Genomic DNA, 18,558 nt, shown 5'->3' with positions numbered 1-18,558 from the left:
TATTTGATGGCCACTACAAAAATTAATTGGTTTTTGAATTCTGTGATTTTATCTAAATTTTGTGTTAGTTTTTTTATGGGTATCGAGTAACTAAATATCTGAAGTGCAAATGGAATTGAAACAAATCACTCGGTTAAAAATTGCAGACTGTCGTTCTAGTAGTAAACCTCCGAGTCTTAACTTTGGTTATTCAGTTTGTCGATACTTACCGTTTGTGTTTTATCCCAAATACTTACGATATGTGACTGTGCAGCGCGCGCGCACCCGACGAGCAAGGCGCAGGCGCCGCCGCCGCCGCTGGCCGTGCCGCTGGCGGGCTGGGCGGGCACGTCCAGCGCCTGCTAGCGCGCAAGGGGGGCGCCCGCCCCCCCCGCCCCGCCCTCCGCCACCACCGCGCACCTCGTGCCCGACTCCCACCCCGCCCACGCGCTGCTCTCCGTCGCGCACGCTCTGCTCTGCCCCGCCAACACCATCGCCACCGGCAAGGACAAAACCCTGCTCCCGATCGAGGAAGTCACGATGCCTTCCGACGACGTCAGCGACTTGAGAGACGTCGTCGACGCCATCAACAAACTCTGCGACACGATGAAGACTTCCAGCTACGACGAGGACACTTTCGAGAGCTGCTCCCGATCGGGCAGCGTCGATTTAGTCGACGCGCTCGTGACTGAGGAGACGATCCCCGAAGAGACTGTTTTGGAAGAAGTCGAAAGCGACCCCGATTGGTACGTAGCGTGCCAGGTGGAAATGGCGGATCCGAGCGACGTAATATTTAAGAAGGTGGAGCATTACAATACGGAGACGTGGCGACAATCCGTCTCTAGGCTAGAGGTGGCGTCTCCAGAGGATGTAGTCGTGAGCACCGCCGAGACGTATGTGGCGGAAACGTGGAGAGATCTGCAAGCGGAAGTTCAGAAAACCGAGCAGGATAGATGGAGCGAGTCTTCGAGGGTGGAAAGTTCAGAATCGGAGCAGAAACCGCACGATAGACTGAGTGAGAAATCGACTAGAGAAACGGTAATTCCAGAGGAAATATTGCAGAAAGCCAAACCAGAGACGCAAGATAGATGGAGTGATCCTTCCTCTAGAGAAATAGTGAGTCCAGAATTCGTGCAAAGAGCGAAAGTAGAGACGCAAGATAGATGGAGTGATCCTTCATCTAGGTCAGAAATAGTGAGTCCGGAGATAGTGCAGAAACACGAGGGTTCAGTAGAGAGATGGAGTGATTCTTCCATGTCCTTGCCGGGGCAGATAGAAGAGGAGACGGTGACGTCTGACGAGCGACAAGCTCATGAAAGCGAGATGTACTACACAGCTTCGTCTGAAGTCTCCTTGCTCTCCGATTTGGAGGGAGCTGATAAAGTACAAGAAGAGCCAGTAGAGAAGGAAGATGATAGGAAAGAGTGCGTGATAGCGGGGCACGTGGCCGCGATGCGGGAGCGTTTTGAGAGTATGACGCGCACGAACACGCCGTGCCCGGACCTCATGCGTTCCGCGTCGCCCGCGCTAGACGCCTTTAGAAACATTACGCCTTCCCCTGATCGTTTAGGATAAAAGGTAGACTACTGGGGACTTAGCCAAGATGACAATCGTCGATAAAAAATTCCAATCGAACCTTATATTTGGAAATTGTCACGTGACTTTTCGTTCGCATCTGTCGTCCCAAGTCGATTGGCGCTGTCGATAAATGATTGTCATTTTGGCTACGGTCTCAGATTAGGGAAGAGGTAGATTAGTTAAGATTAAATCTTGAATGTTTAAGTGAGTATCCTTTAATAGAGTACTTGAGATGTTAGAAAGTTCTATCGAAATTAAAAATTTCTACTTCTCCCTAACATTTCTCCTACTGGTATACTATAGTTATTTGTGGTTGTATTGGTGCATTTATTTTTAAGTACACGTGTATACTACCTTATGTAGTCAGGGCAATAGGTTTTCATATCAAGACTTGATTTTACGGTAAGCGTTACTGTTATTATTTATAACTAGTCTACCTCTTTTCTTAGGTATCATAGACAAGACTAGAAGACGTAGGTACTTAGTTGAATATATATCGTAGAGGTTATAACAGCTGAAATATTTAGATGGCTCTACGCCTTATGATTTGTGTTAACTAGATTGTCAAACGTTAGCGCTTGATAAAATTGATTTATTATTATAATCTAGCTAGTAGCTACGAAAACATATGGCGATTTGCAGCGCCATCTAGTTCAACTCTAAAGTCGCTATACGATATATTCTTCAACTGTGCTCTGTGTAAGGTCTCTTGTCTATGTTAGGTATAGTTGTGGTGTGATTCAATTTTGTATCCTCTTTTTACGAAGTAACGAGTATTTAAAAGTATTGATGCAACCTTTGCTAGTCTTATGCGATAACACCAACAGTAACGAAAGTGCCAAGGGTGTTACACACTTAGTAGGAGGGTTGTGATTTTTTTCTTAGCTTACCTTATGAATTTGTACGAATGCAATAAGTCTTCTGATAGTCAAAACGTTATGTCGCTAATGTTATCTTAGGGTAGTTATTTTAGAATTGTCCGTATTCTGTAGTGTAACAATATGGGTGCACACATCATACTATGTCCCATAGCTCTTATGTCCGCGAATTAACATCTATGGGACATATTTTTGAGTAAGTTATATAATGCACCCATATTTTTACACTTGACTGTACCTAATTTTTAAATGTTGGTCTGAAATGTAGCTAAGTGACTCCATTCATTTCTTACTGTCAGAAGATTTAGGTACCTATAGGCGAAGGGGTACATATCGGGAAGTTGCATAGTTTTTAGAAAATGTAAGGGCAACGTTTGTATTACTACGAATTCTTAAGCAGTTTATATTATCTTCAGTATATTTGCACTGCACTGATATACCCAGTGAATAGCGACATGTAACAGTACTAATTAATCTATTGTGATCTGGAGAAGCTCAAATTTTGTAGTTTTTTAATGAAACTAGCCTTGAACTATTGCGTCAGACCAAGTATTGTGTAACTGCTCTGATTAGCTTAGCTTACGCTTTAAACTGAAGAGTTTATGGGTAATATTCGGACGTTCAAATCGATGTCATTATTCTACTCGTGTTTCCGCACATAAGAGTGCTTAAGATGCCAATCGTTTGCGCCGTAGCGAACGAAACTATACCTCTATCGAAGAGTGCTAGAGACAATTGTACGTTCGCTACAGCGCAAACGATTGGCATCTTCGCTCGGCCCCAAGAGCCTTAATAGCCGTAACACACTACCGCATTGCGATCTTGGTGCGGTGCGGTAGTGTGTTACGGCTTTAAGGAGTGTGCGATCGATTCTGGTGGCAGACTTCCCAACACGGTTCCTGCGCAGGACGCTGATTACTGCGTTCTGTAGATTAACTAAGCAGTACATTGAGTTTTTCAAACTGGTCTATACAGAGAGTGGAAACTAAATCGAGATGACCAAAACCAACCAATTATTTTTCAAAATTTAGGATCATGGTAGCGGTTTGAACGCTACAATATTAGGGGACCTACGCAAGTCAATGTGACGTCACGGCAGGACCCTCAGTTGATTGGCCAGATCGCCGCCATTTTATTCATAATCTGCTCTGATTGGCTGACGAGTTATGCTTCCCTATTTACGTAATCGATTATATACTTACTATATAATTTATAAAAAGTTGCCATAAAAGTTAAACATTTGTTGTCAAATTATTTTATAGAAATCATTCGGTTACTTGACTTTTGTCTGTTGTGAATTTTGTACCAAATGTTTATTGGGTGAAACAATTTATTTAATGGTGATATTAGTTGTATACAATATGAATTCTTGTTGTAATCCATGTACTTTAGTGTTATCAGTCTTCTAACAGTGTAGTTTTTAGTCCTAGTTATTATATAAACGTGTTATGTGTACAGACCAGACCTTTAACAATATACAGCTACTTAATACAATTTTTTTTTATTACCTCCCTCCAAGATTCTTAAAATTACGGCATTTTTTTCACAGGTATTACCACCGATGAAAAAAGAAATCGCTGCATTTTAGTTCAAAAAAAAAATTCACAACTAGGTTTTTTTCTCATATGTTCCCACTTCCCAGTGGTAAGGGGGTGAATAAAAAACAGTTACTGATAACAACTTGATAGGTATGTGCCTATCTAGTAACATCTGGGAATAACACGAAATTAATCTTCAATCCTGTATTCCTTCCTTCAATCCCGGTGTCTAACTCTTTGAACGCCAAGAATCCTAAGAAGCTTTGTACTCACGACTGTATACCCCCGCCAAGAACGCTTACTGTTAGCTGTTCGTGCTTTCAAGTTATTTTGCTGGTTTGTCTGTCCCAATAATAATAATAATGGCGTGTGAGTGACATTTTTGGATAGGACCAATGGCGGTCAAAAAGTTAAACACAGGAATGAGATATTTATAATAATAAATACTCAGATAGGTCTGTAGGTGTTGGAATAAAAGATGAAAATATCAAATTCCAGCGCATTTATTCGGTAAAATAGTCAAAATTCTACAAGATTAGGCAAACATCACAACTTCATAATGGAAATGCTTAAGAAAAAAATGGTTTCAAGGCAGATAACAATTAACGAATCTTAGTCCTTACAGCGCTCCTTACTAACAGTATGGTAGGTAATAATGTGAGACAGGGGGCCGTCAATCCAACAACAGTCGTTGTGACAGCGCGTCGCCTGCTCGAGCAGGGAACTGGCGGCCCAGCCACGCCGTGGCGAGCGAGTCACCTGTCCTACCTACCCTGCCTACCCTAGGGCTGGTCCCAGGACGATGTCTACCATTTCATGGCTCCTCTACACGATGGGCCAGCGCCGGCCACTCCCAGGGACGCAGCCATGCGGTAGAATGAGATAGCAATATCACTGCTCCCTCTAACGCATAAATGCGTCCTTTGGAGTGGCCGGCGCTGGCCCATCGTCTAGAGGAGCCATCACGGCGTTATTCTATTGGTTGATAATAGAACTAGGCATTTTAGTTTTTCTCTCCATAATTTGTGATCGCATACAACTTTTCTTAGCCAAACAATTTTGAAGAATTGTAAATGCCAAAGGCCTTTACAAAACAATCAAAAATGTCATCAAGTTTGTAGAAAAGCAGCGGAAATGCGCTTGCAAATTATGGACGAAAAACTCACTGAAATTACCCATTGACAATATTAGAAAATACAAAAATTGGTGTTGTCCGTAGACTAAAATCTACCATCTAACCAATGTGAGCAACACACGTCGAACGGTGAAACGTCCATGGCACCAGCCTTTAACGCTATCCGTATACGGGCTCAGGAGTATGTGCTATCGAAACTAACATCAGATCTTGACTTTTAGGTCTTATACATCTTCTTAGTTTGAATTAGAATCTTAGAAAACAACAACGCATTTAACTTACCAATGTAGACCTTATCTCGTTGTAATAAAGTATACGAATGGTGAGTTAAGTGTGTTAACGATGGTATCATATTTAAAACTTAAATCAACTTGTTTCTTGTTCTGACTCAGTACTGTATTTTCGTCTTGTTACACAACTGTTACACAACTGCAACAGATAAATTATCAGTGATAATACATTAAACGATTCCTGTTATATTCTTTGGAGACATTGCAGCATAGCCAATAACCGAAATAAATTTTCGCACGTACCATATGACGTAAGTACGTCGACGTTAGGTAAAATGATAAGTCTATGGACAGATGGTTCGTTTCGATAGCACATCGATAGCATGCCAAGTTTCTCGCGGCCGCGTCCCTCAACTACGCTAGTGGGAGGGACGATAGCAGCAACAGCGGCACGAACTAAGAGCTGAAAGTGACTTTATTGTATACAGAATACGGCTGATTTTTCAACAGAGCTACGCTACGATTACATATAATTGACACGGTTTATAGTAATCCCGGTACCATGTGGCGTCACAAGTTATAATGTCATCCCTTTCAATACGCGAGGTCTAAACAAGCATGAAAGTGACAGCAATACGACTTGAGTCGCCAATTGATATTGCGACTAGTATAGTGTGGATAATTAGTATGTAAATGTAGCATAGTTATCTGTGAAAAAGGAGCTTAAAGATCATTTTAAGCACTTCGCTCGCGTAACTTTTGTTGCTGTCTGCAACGGCTCCGCGAAAACGCTAGCGCTAACGTTTGGCGCGACGCACGCAACGGAATTTGGATGATGTCGAATTTAATACAAAAATAATAATCATGTTGCACTAATCGTCCAATATGGACATTTTAACGCTTTTCGAAGTACTTAGATCGAAAAGTCTCAAGAGTTTGAAATTGACAGATGAGAATTTCAATAGCCGGGTCCACGCAGAGCGAGCATACGCGCGAGGCAATTTCCTCGCGCACAAAACGACCACTAGACGTGCCTCGACCGAGGCGGCGGGCGCGAGGCATGCATACACTGGCCGTTTTGTGCGCGAGCAAATTGCCTCGCGCGTATGCTTACTCTGCGTGGACCGTCATCAGAATGATTATGGGTTAGCACGGGTAGCGTTTAAATTGATTTAACTGCCATAATTAGCTTTAGTCAGTAGTCCATTATCTCGAAATCGCCTTTAACAAAAAAGGAAATAAATAATTAATTAAATCTAAATTGGCATGTGGTTGCGTCCTCGTCCGTTGCGCGCTCGCGCGTGCGTGCGTCTTACCTTGTAAGTATCCCGTCACCGAATTAGCAAGAGCATTGGACACACAATCGTCAAGCGGACGTATAATAAGTACTATCGAGCGCCTACCTGCGCTTGCTGTCGGCGCGGGCCGACCCAGCCTCTGTCAACAGTAAGCAACTCTTTATACTAACACAATTATAATTATAATAAGGCCCTACTCGCTTGGCTCGTCTGCTATGGAATGTTAAGTGAAGCGTTATGTATTGCCAAGTTAAGATTGCTTTAAGTTTGGACGATAGGTCCGCTTTAGAACTATGAATCATGCTATAAAGTATTGAAGTTACTCAGAGATATTTAATTGTTTTATTTTACTTCCATAGTTCATCAATAACTGTCGCAGAGTGGAGGTTAATAAAGATTTAGTATTGACGTGTTTTCGGACGGTATGCTTAAATTAGGTGAAATATTGCAATAAAATAAGAAATAGTGAAGTATCAGCTATGATAGTGTTGTATATTAATTTAAAACTAGCCTCCATTCTGCATCAGTTGGTATATAGCTCGGCCACGGATTGCCTTAACATTTAAAAGTATAGGTAACGGGAAACTGTATGAGCGTATTGTGGTTTGGGTGTTCGGTTGTCAATAGAAGTCAAATTTCTATAGATGGTAATATTGAGTCGCGCTGGAAGCCAAACAGTCACTATACAACTTTGATATTTAAATTAGGATTCCTTCGTACAAGCGACTGCATCTGAATCTTCCGTGCCAAACTTTGTTCACGGAACACTTATAGGATCACTTCGGTCTTTTTTTTTAATTCAGAATCGTTACTACATGAGGTATAGAAAACAAAAAAAAATAGCTTTATCCTTTCCGGATAGTTCAAATTTGAAATTATTTATTTTTAATATTTAAATCTGTAAAAATGTGGATTATTTTATAGTCGTAAGCGTAAGTGCTCACCTATTCTGATTAAACACCAAAGTAAAAAAACTGAAATTTCGACTGTAAAGCTCACAGACCGCATAACAGAACAGAGTAACGCTCAAACCCAACCGCAACACGCCCGCCCTAGCCAGACGAGAATACACACTATGTTCAGCCAGCGAGTCGATCGGGGCGCCGCTATCGGAAGCGGTGCTGCATCATCATCCCCGGCACGCCGCCCGGGAACATGGCGCCCATGGGCATCATGCCGCCCATGCCGCCCATGCCACCCATGCCTCCCATGCCTCCCATGCCGCCCATGCCGCCCATGCCGGGCAACAGCATCCCTGCGCAAAAAGAACACGTTGTAGAGGATAGCGGTGCAGGCGCGCTATAGCATAGCCCCGGGGTAGCAGAGAAAAGGGCACACTTGATATATGAATGAAAACGCGTCGCCTAATGAATGTTAGTCGTGTATGTTACGTCATGTAGTGATCTTGTTTGATGAAACTTGTGTTTAGAATGAGAATTATTTATCGATTAATTTTGAATGAGTCGAACGGCTTAGAAAGTTGATCGATCAATCAATGTAACGTTACCAGAATACTGGACTTAAAATAAGATTTCAGATATTACACTGTTACAATAAGAACTTTCTGTGTCATATTAATCAATAATTTGCTTAGCCTTATTTTATGGAGGAAGGGGAACCCTGATCTAGAAATGCTTAAGTCATCAAACTATCTTAGCCCGACTGGTAACTATAAAAAAATAAGTATTATATTTAATTAGGTACATCCATCATTATCTTACCACAAAACCTTGAAACAAATAATAAAATGTACAGTATAATAGTGTAAAATGACACGGCCTTTCTCGGCTGCCCCAGCAATATGCTTTAGCAACAGGGGACCTTGGTCCAACACACGGCGGTGCCGTTGTGACTGATAACAATCGCCTGCCGCCGGTCTAGCCGGACCACCACCGTACATCCATGTGCCGACGCCACTGTTCAAACCAAAAATACTAGTTTGGCTGGTAAACTATGCGTCAAAATGGTACCAATACCAACAGAGTTGAGGATTAGGTCCTTAGATAGGTCTATTTACTTCATTTCGTTAATTTGGTGCCCATAGGCACCAAGCAGAATTCCATTGCAGAACTGAGATATTGGTATTTTAGTCAAAATATCATCGCCCTTATTACCTAGGCAATAGAGTCCATCGCTGGGTGAGTGCGGCAAACCATTCGCCGCGCTAGCCCGGCGATGCGCGGACATCTGCCCTGCAGCAATTATTTACTTACTAGGACGCTATTGCCTTGGTAATAAGGGTGACGACATTTTGACTAAAATACCAATATCTCAGTTCTACAATGGAATTCCGCTTGGTGACCATAACGAAATGAAGTACATAAAAATACCTATTTAATGACTTAACTCTCATTTCTGTTGGTTATTGGTCCAGACTCCATTACAAAGTGCTTTGTAGCTTATTGAAACGAAATGAGCATTACAAATCGTGTTTACAGGTGTTTTACTACATACTTCGAATAAATGTCAACGCTCGTGACCCACAGGTCAAGTTTAACGTGAACTAAGAACACTAAATAAGCTATGTATTTACAATGACAATTTTTGGAAGATTTTGCGCTAAAAACGAAAATAAATGACGATTTATTTGCCCACTTTAGTTTCTTTTGAAGCTATGCAATAATTTAAAGTTAAGGTATGTATTTTTAGTTTGAACGGAGGCAACCGATTACGCGTCCCTCGTCGCGTCGGACATTCGCGGTGTGTTTAGGGTTGCCACCGACATCGTTATAATCACGAGAAAAGTGTATACATGTAACTTAAAACATAAATTAGTGAGCCCGTTTGTTGAGCTTTGTTTACCAATACCTGGTTCCACGGGGAGAGCTGTTCGCTGGTTTAATTATATTAGTTCCCTCACGCCCTCATAGGTGGCAACCCTAATATCGAAAGTTGGGTCAGTTCGTTAAGATGTAAGGTAGAGTTGTAGTGTCGGGGCCCTGGGCCAAACACACGTACCGTACCGTGGTCACATGTATGCACTTAGTGTGGCGACTGATAGGTGCAGTAAGCAAAGGAACACAGGTAGGTAGGATAAATAATTCACATGAAAAATCACACTTCCAAAAATACTCGGCGATATAACTGTATCCTTCATGCATGTTCCGGTGTGATCGATATGGAGCTCGTAGATCCAACTCAGCCAACGACTATCATCGGTTCATGCACATTGTAAAGCGACAAACTACTGTACGTAAATATAATATTAGTGTACCCACCCGTAAACCGACAAAATTCACATCTCTTATGACACTACTAGAAAATCGAGACAGTAATAAGATAGAGCTACTACATTAAGCAAATCCATTAAGGAATGTGAAGAAAATTACCGCTCGGTTCATTCCGTCCCTCGGTTGTGCGAATGGCACATCAAAATCACGGTTATACTCGGCAGTGGTATGTCTAGGCTAGCCGGTTAGGTGTATCTACAGGGCTCGTTGGATATCTCACTAACATAACGAGACCTTATATCGATGGAAAATACAAATCAAAATTAATACTAAAACATTTATTTCATAAAAACATTCAGTCCATTTCCACGCTTTTACATGTTGAGCAGACTACCATAGTCAGTTATATCTAGTGCTAACCTACATTCGGAACAATGCCTTGGAAACAATATGCGATCGTAAGAGACTTTACATGTATCTTGTGTAGCTGTCAAATGGATTGTACAAAAATACTTTCGGAATATCTTGAACACTTAATCTTATTTGTATTTTGGAATGTGAGAGTGCCATGTGTGCCTAGCACATAACGTGAAATAGTCTTATGCTCTTTGGCTCTAAATAAACAACTCATTAGTAACATTTGGACCGATAATTACTTACAAGTAAATTTTTGAACTTACATTATCCTAATAATGTGCCTCAACAATGAACTTACATAGCTAAGTCTACACTGGTCTATAATAATAACAACGCAAAATAGTAGCGTTCATCAATGTAATAAAGATTGCAACAGTTATTTACGTAAAAACTTACAAAAAAAATATCTGAATAAAAAGTATAAATGGTAATTCATAAGAGTTGGCTTTATTGATATGTCAAGACAAGGTAACGTTAACATTATGTATCAAAACATCAGAATGTGTCTTTTTGGTTTTTAATCATTAGCTAAACAAATGAGCGTTTACCGATTTTGACTATAAGTTTTAGTAAATTCCACTTTATTGCAATGTTTAATAAATAAAGTCGTATGTGAGTCAAAAAATATTATGCAACTGTGTCTAAATGGAGATTTACTGTTTCTTTAAACGAATTAAAAAATATGTATTTCATGATCAATATATTTTCAGTATACCGTATGCATACGGAAAAAAATTACATTACAGTAATATTTAACAGTTAATTTAATTTCTTGTTGACGAAATTAAATGAAAAGATGAGTAGCCCAATCGCACCTTTTTAAGAATTTGAACCGTTGAGTTCAAATTCTTAAAAAGATGTGATTAGGCTACTCCGCAAAATAATTAACAATTAACTGTTTCGTTACATTCAAAACTTTACTAAAATCGAATGAAAATGATCGGTCAGTCAATCCGTAAAGGGGCCCAGCTGATTAACAGTCCGCCGGTCGGTATCACCCTGTCAGAACAAAATTTTGACAGTTCCGAACAACTGACAGGCTGATACCGTCCAGGTACAGATAATCAGTGGGCCCCTTAAATCGGTAAACGCCCTACCGGTAGTGCTGCATGTAATACTGCATGTGTTGTGGGGGGTACTGACCGGGCTGCAGCGGCGCGCGCACCAGGTTGAACTGCGGCAGCGGCAGCACGCCCATGACGGGCGGCATGGACACGGGCACGCCCACGCGCACGGGCTGCTGCAGCACGTGCACGGGCTGCATCATGGGCCGCCGCAGCGCCTGCTGCGCCTGCGCCGCCGCCGCCGCCTGCTGCCGCGCCGCCGCCGCCACCGCCGCGTTCATGTGCGCCTGCACCTGCAACACATTATACACTCAAGGGAAACGACCCATATACCATAATAATATAAACTATATCAAACACCCTATAGTTCGTTTTTTAGTGTTCCGTACAAAACTTTGTTTAGCATTAGAAATTAGGTAAACAATCTTGACGTGTCTTTTAATTGAAAAACACATTTTAAAAATAAGTTACGGCAAATATGTAACAAATATGTATCTAATACGATCATTTATATTCTTCTGCTTTCATAAGTAGTACTTAGTGATTTTTAAAAAGCGTTTTTCAATTAACACATTCAACACCAAGAACCTGACTGTCGGGTACACTGTTCGTAGCGACTACGCACTACATACGGCGAAACCGTGGCTACGCGCTACGAGCGTAACTCCTAGCACTTAGTGGCAATGAATGTGTTAAATGACATGTCAAGATCGCTTACCTTCTTTGAAGTTCTTTTTAATGCTAAAAAAAACGAACTATATGTCCTAAACAAATCGAGTAATTAACCCTTTAACCGTTTGACATACCTTTTTAGTCATTCGATTTAGAACCGTAATTCTTATATAGTAAAGATGCGTTTTTCTTTTAAGTATAATGGCAAGTATGTTGCCGCTACGGACTAAAGGGTTAAAATATTAAGAAAATAAAGGTACAATATTAGGGACTGTCAGTATGTCTTCGTTTTTTTAATAAAACACACAAAATACAATAAAAGAGAAAATATGACCTTGGACATCATACAATATTCATACATAACGGAAGTAAATTTGGTTTATTTCGTTATTAAAGTACACGAATGACAAAAATTATAATACAGGCGTCACAACCCAAACAGGCAGAATCTTGTAGTCATTAGAAGATCAATTGATAGAAATTAAGTCATAAATAAATAACAGAAAATGTAACCTGTTATTCGAGTTTCCCATAATCAGTTAATTTTGGCAAAATAATTGGTTACAACCAATTATTTCGGTAATGGTTACAATTACAAGTTACTACCGATTTGCATTCCCTACTTACTAGTGTGGTCCTTATTTCGTCGATGTTATATTTATCTATGAGGCACCCGCTTGACGTAAAATCTACCCCTAAAAAACCAATGTAATTTTTTTTTAGAATTTTTATGGCGGAAATCATTTTGCATGGAGGGTCCAAATTTTCAAAGTGTGGTAGCGACTCCTAAAATGTATTTAAAAATTCTGAAAGAAAATTACATTGGTATTTTAGGGGTATATTTTACATTAAGCTGGTGCCCCGTAGAAAAATATAAGATCGATGAAATAAGGACCACCGTACTACTTACCATGCTAAGTTCATCCTGGCTAGTGCAGTGTGACCAAGGCCGCGCGGGTCGGTGGAGGGCTCCTGGGATTGGGGCATGGATCTCCTCTAGCGGCTCCAGTTAGTTTCTCGGGTTGTGGGAGTATCTTACCATGCTTAGCTTAGCCTGGCTAGTGTTGGGTGCGATCAAGGCCGGCATGGGTTGGTGGGGCTACCGACCGGTACTTGGAGGGCACAGATCTCTTCCAGTTAGCTTAGAGCCACTTGCACCATTCCATTAACAAGGGGTTAACTGGTTAAGCCTGGAGTTACCATGGTTACCAGTACAGTTTGACACTGGGTTAACGGTTTAACCGCTTAACCCCAGGTTAGTGGGATGGTGCAAGTGGCCCTTAGTGTCTCGGATTGTGGGAGTAACTTACCATGCTTACCTCATCCTAGCTAGTGCCGTGTAACCAGGGCCGCATGGATTGGTGAGGCGGCTCCTGGGTCTCGGGTCACGGACCTCCTCCAGTTAGCTTAGAGTGTAGAGGATTGTCGGCGTATCTTACCATGCTTACCTCAGCCTGGCTGGTGCTGGGCGTGACCATGGTGGGCGCGGGCTGGTGGTGGGGCTGCTCCTTGGGCTTGGGCCGGTAGCGCGGTTGCCTGGCGCGGATCTCCTCGAGCGACACGTCCTCGGGCGGATGGATGATCTTGGAGGCGGCGCCGGTGGCGGTGACGAGCGGGCAGGCGTTGGCGGCGGGGGGCTTCACGTCGCCGTTCTCCTTCGGGTCGTGGGAGGCCGACGTGGTCGGCGGCGCGCTTATCGTCGCGTTGCTGCAATATTTCTTGTTTAATAATCAACTAGATGAGTACCTACATATTGCGTTATGGTCAATTTTAAGGCGTGTGCACACCGGCTGCGTGTGCGTGACGTACACGTGCGCGTACGCGTACGGCGTTGTAGTATACAAATCCTTATGAGAGACGGCACACCGCTTGCGTGACGTCCGTGTGCGTGTGCGGCTCCAACATTTTAGCGCTCGCGCACGTGCAAGTCACGCGCACGCAAGCCGGTGTGCACAGGCCTTTACGGTGAAGCCAGCCGTATCGGAACGTGCAATTCGTTTGCGTCGGGAGTCTAAAATTTCATTCAATTATTGTGTGAAGTCTTATTCACTGTATTCTTGAGCAATGATTTCCTAATTCAAGCTGATATTCCAATTTACAGGTACCTATCACAATGAAAAAAAAATTTATAAACTCTGGTCAGCGTGAAATTCTAATGGATTAATTTTCCAATGGCCGTCACGGGTCTCATGTGAGACTTATGAGAATTAGTTCTAGATAAGTAACATAACTGCGGGTATGGTGTTTACCTGTAAGCGGGGAAAGTGGGCTTGCTGGGCGTGGAGACCGCCACGCTCGCCGCGGGGAACAGCGGCCGCATGCCTGGCATCATCATTCTGCAACACGACATACTTATTTTAATAATCTTTCGACAAAATATATAGATAGAGGTTTTTTCCACTAGCACTCAAAAGCGGTTTGATGATATTTGATAAGGCAAAAAGAGTTAGAGTCATGGACACGATATTGATTAAGCAGAATAGTCACTTATAGGTCCAACAGACGCGATTTCATACCAAATTTACCCCTGGGAAAGATGTTTATGACATTTCAAAAAGTGCTGTGACTCACTCAAGTCAAGGGCCTCAAAGAGTAAATTCTTTCTCATTTTTTAAGATTTAAAATAATGATATAGTCGCTCAGTTCTGATATCTGTGACAAGCAAAATAGCAACTCGAAAGGCTTCCATTATTCTCATCGAATTTAACTGAGCCTTATGCCATAAAAAAATCCTAAAAGGTACAGAAATATATGTAGGATGTAGATATACTATATGAAAAAAAAAATAGGAATGTGACTAATATGCTGGGTGCTTTGTCGCACCAATAAAAGTCTGCAGCGGATTTGGTAGCCCACGCAGCGTAAGTGTTATTTATACGTCATAATTTCATAGAAGTTTGACGTTTAAAATGACACTTGCACTGCGTGGGCTATCAAAATCGCTGCAGACTTTTTACGGTCTGACTATAGCACCAAACAAGACCTAACTTACAATTAGAATGATTATTAGAATCTAGTTTTTACGCATAATTCAGTATTAGACTCAAACAATTAGACTTTTTACGCTAAAAGTAAAAAACTGTGACTTAGGTAAAAGTTAATGAACGATATTAGATTAACAAACAATAACAGGGTCAAACAGATCACTGTGTTACGTTCTTTCCTGTGGACATACACAAAGTTAAGGGCTATAAAGATTAATTTTCTTATTTAACCCTTATCCACGTAAAAAGGTCCTCCTTTTAATTACAGAACTATGATAAAATCATTACTTACATGCCCACAAGCTGTTAACTATTGCCCACAGGAGAGAAAACTAGCGTGTTCGCGCGAACTGTACATTTTTCTCCCCTGTGGGCAATAGTTAACAGCTTGTGGGCATGTAAGTAATGATTTTATCATAGTTCTGTAAATAAAAGGAGGACCTTTTTACGTGGGTTAGGGTTAAATAAGAAAATTAACCTTTATAGCCCTTAACTTTGTGTATGTCCACAGGAAAGAACGTAACACAGTGATCTGTTTGACCCAACAACTTTGTAATACCAGTCGCGTAATAAAACAACATTTTACGGTTTAGATATTTTAAATATTTTTTTCCAAATAGATATTGTAGTAATGATTTAACGTTCCCATTTTAAAAATGTTACCACAGTTTTTAACTAGGGACTATCACTACACCTTATAAAACAAAGTCCCGCCGCCTCTGTGTGTGTGTATGTTTGTTCGCGATAAACTCAAAAACTACTGAACAAATTTTCATGCGGATTTCACCTATCAATAGAGTGATTCTTAAGGAAGGTTTAGGTGCATAATTTGTTAACCCGCGCGTAGCCGGGGCTGGTCGCTAGTAGTTCATGTAAGTAAAACTATAATTATTTTATGTTACATACACAAAAAATTGTTTGAATTACAGGATTTTCACATTAATTTGATACACCAATTTTAATTTGGTGCAAATATTTGCAACCAGTAAGAATTGATGTTGGTTTGCTAGTGTAAATTTTATAATAATTTTATTAAAACATTAATTGCTATTAAACACATTAAAAACAAATTTATTAATTAGGGAACAAAATAAAACGTATTAGTTGAGTTATGGGGTTCAAACAGTGCATACCTTAAAAACTTCTGGGTGTCATGTTCAAATATAGTCATGGGTCTAAAATAGAAAGAATAACTGTAATTCTGCACGTCAGTGTCGGAATGTCCCAGATGATGTATAATATATAGATATAACAAATTTTCTTCAGGATCAATAATATTTTTGTACACATATATAAATGTTGTAGGACAATTTTACACAAATTGACTAAGTCACACAGTAAGTTCAATAAGGCTTGTAGGTACTTAAGACAGCAATATACATAGTATATAATTGCTTAAATACATAGAAAACACCCATGATTCAGGAACAGATTGTGCTCATCACAAATATTTGCCCTTACCGAGATCCAAACCAATCAGCCACATAGGCTAAGTAATAAATTGCTAAGTAGGCCAGGCAGCAACATCGCACCATTCAAGCTTCCTTTCTTTTCTATACCTCTCGCTCCGAATGATGGTCCATATGATACTTAATTTTATAGTAGCTGTCATGTAAAATGATTGTAGACATTTTTTAGAAGTTTAGCACATTGAAGTAATAATAATAAGGTTAAAACATATGTGGCATTTCAGAAAGGTCCTACTGGTCCATGTGGAATAAGGACTTTTATCAGAATTTCAGATAAAAAGGACCTTATTGCACTTGAAGCACAAGGATCCTTCTGTGATGGAATGCCACATATTTCTTCAGCGACCATCATTCGGTGCCGGTGCCACTAGTACTTTTACTAAGAAACCTTACCTAGCCTGTGCCTGCATGAAGGGAGGCATCATCGGATTCATCTGCATGTGTCCAGGGTACATTCCTGGCATGCCAGGTCCCATCGGTGTCGGCAGGATACCCGGGGTCACGGCAGAAGGTCCCGCACCTAACTGTAAACATATATTTGAGGTTATTACTGGACCGGGTATCTGTGTCGCTTAACTTCTGACGTGGGTAAATCTATTTGACCGTCTCAGTGAATATCTACCCTATTACCTGTTCTTAATATCAAAATCGCATAATCAGACAGATGGATTTACCCGAGTTTATAGTAAAGCGACTCAACTGTGTAATATAATTCTAATCATCAGCAAAATCTGTTTTATTATTAATTGAAATTTAAATAGAACAAAATAAAAATAAATATTACTAGGTTGATATAATTAAGATATCTATTATTTGTGTTTTGTTATTGTAGCATAATATATTATATTAATGATTCAGCAAGCACTTTCATCATATTATAAAATTGAATTATTTGTGCTAAAAATCTAGCTAGCAAAGTACAGACTTTTCGTACAGACAACAAATAAAAATGTTAAAAGGTGAAATAAAGAAAATGTTAGGTATGTTTAAAAAAGGGAACTCACTAAAGCGGGAGTAGCTTTTTTCTTAGCAGCAGGCTCGTCATCTTCACTGTCAGACCCTTTGCCTCCACCTAAACACACAATTCAGGTAATAAAGAAATCAACTTACAAAGATCCCGGCAAAAACTTAAAAGAGGTGTAACAACAAACTTCAAAGGTGGTTAGTTTGCCGGAAAACACTAAATTTAACTACACACCGAGAAACACCTAATAGCTACTGTGTCTTGAACATAGTATAAAATTGAATAAAATGAAATGTACATACAGATGGATCCAAAAAACCAACTGTCCAAGTCGAAAATAAATCTTTTAAACCTGATTTCTGCTTCTCATGCTCCCTTATATCTTCAGGTGGAATACCTTCCATACCATAAATTTCTATTTCTATATTTGACCTATTTGGTAACGAATTTGGTACTTTGTCTATGGCTTCCTTGTGGACCTGCAAGAAAAATAAAAGAAGGTAGGTCATGGCTATTTTAGATATTAGTAATGTGATAATGTGATTATCCAAGGGATCATGGCGGATATTTACGTACTGTTATGGGAGCAGAATTAGTGCGTATGGCGCGCCAAAATACCACAAGCTAATAACAAAGTTAAAAGAGTACTGGCGCATTGGCCGTGGGCGGATGGCCGCCGGCCAACTTCGCGTAGGGCTGACGTACCTGCATGCAGTGTATAGACAAGCCCGGACCCGTATATAATTTCTTATGACAAATGTGACATTTGAAATGCTTCGCTTTCTGATGTTGAATCAAAATCTTCTCGTCGTCGAACTCCCTGTTGCAATACCTGACTGAACGCTAAGGAAATCATGTACAAATATCGCCGGATTGCTAATTGACCTATTTTGCAAGGTCGGCTTCGCTATTCAATATTGAATATTTTAAAAGGATACCAGCACCATGGTTTAGATGCCTTCTTCTTCTTCCTGCCCATTTTCACGAGTCACAGACACTTAGAAACTAAATAAATTAACAAGAATTAACGTATATTATTAAACTTAACAGCTAGTTATCACAGATTTATATTTTTATACACGCTTGCGATAAGCTGTAACTACAATTTTAACACAATATGCGACGCACTTTACAGCAACGCAAACGAAGCTATGCAAAATGGCGGATTCACGACATTGCACT

The 18,558-nt window shown here is 40.6% G+C and overlaps 3 protein-coding genes and 1 long non-coding RNA gene across 8 annotated transcripts in view; 3 read left to right on the top strand and 1 right to left on the bottom strand.

The window, feature by feature from the left end:
• Nucleotides 1-360, top strand: part of LOC134670352 (WAS/WASL-interacting protein family member 3-like) — a 46,261-nt gene extending 45,901 nt beyond the window's left edge. Inside the window, exon 8 of the mRNA XM_063528170.1 lies at nt 254-360. Within this exon, the coding sequence (XP_063384240.1) occupies nt 254-345 (92 nt within the window). The 3' untranslated portion in view covers nt 346-360. The remainder of the gene's footprint in view (nt 1-253) is intronic.
• Nucleotides 361-473: 113 nt separating this feature from the next.
• On the top strand, nt 474-1,572 carry LOC134670343 (uncharacterized). The gene has a single exon (XM_063528155.1). The coding sequence runs from the start codon at nt 520-522 to the stop codon at nt 1,552-1,554; it is 1,035 nt and encodes a 344-aa protein (XP_063384225.1). The 5' UTR covers nt 474-519; the 3' UTR covers nt 1,555-1,572.
• Nucleotides 1,573-4,605: 3,033 nt separating this feature from the next.
• LOC134670312 (uncharacterized) lies at nt 4,606-6,715 on the top strand. Its single transcript, XR_010099042.1, has 2 exons — nt 4,606-4,777; nt 4,933-6,715. It is a non-coding gene; the product is annotated as an uncharacterized LOC134670312 (long non-coding RNA).
• LOC134670310 (BUB3-interacting and GLEBS motif-containing protein ZNF207) lies at nt 6,696-18,558 on the bottom strand. Of its 5 annotated transcripts, none has more exons than XM_063528060.1 (11): nt 18,315-18,558; nt 18,082-18,208; nt 17,729-17,855; nt 17,417-17,484; nt 16,806-16,936; nt 16,077-16,118; nt 14,209-14,295; nt 13,399-13,666; nt 11,367-11,580; nt 7,711-7,891; nt 6,696-6,775 (listed from the first exon to the last, which is right to left on the bottom strand). In XM_063528060.1, the coding sequence occupies exons 1-10, from the start codon at nt 18,353-18,355 to the stop codon at nt 7,743-7,745; spliced, it is 1,254 nt and encodes a 417-aa protein (XP_063384130.1). In that variant the 5' UTR covers nt 18,356-18,558; the 3' UTR covers nt 6,696-6,775; nt 7,711-7,742. The 5 variants fall into 5 exon arrangements, with proteins under 5 accessions (XP_063384130.1, XP_063384131.1, XP_063384132.1 ...); XM_063528061.1 differs by having other exon boundaries at nt 11,367-11,574; XM_063528062.1 differs by having other exon boundaries at nt 13,408-13,666.

Source organism: Cydia fagiglandana, chromosome 13, assembly GCF_963556715.1.
Source record: "Cydia fagiglandana chromosome 13, ilCydFagi1.1, whole genome shotgun sequence".
In the NCBI taxonomy this organism is placed as follows: Eukaryota; Metazoa; Arthropoda; class Insecta; order Lepidoptera; family Tortricidae; genus Cydia; species Cydia fagiglandana.
This window is presented reverse-complemented; position numbering and strand designations above follow the sequence as displayed.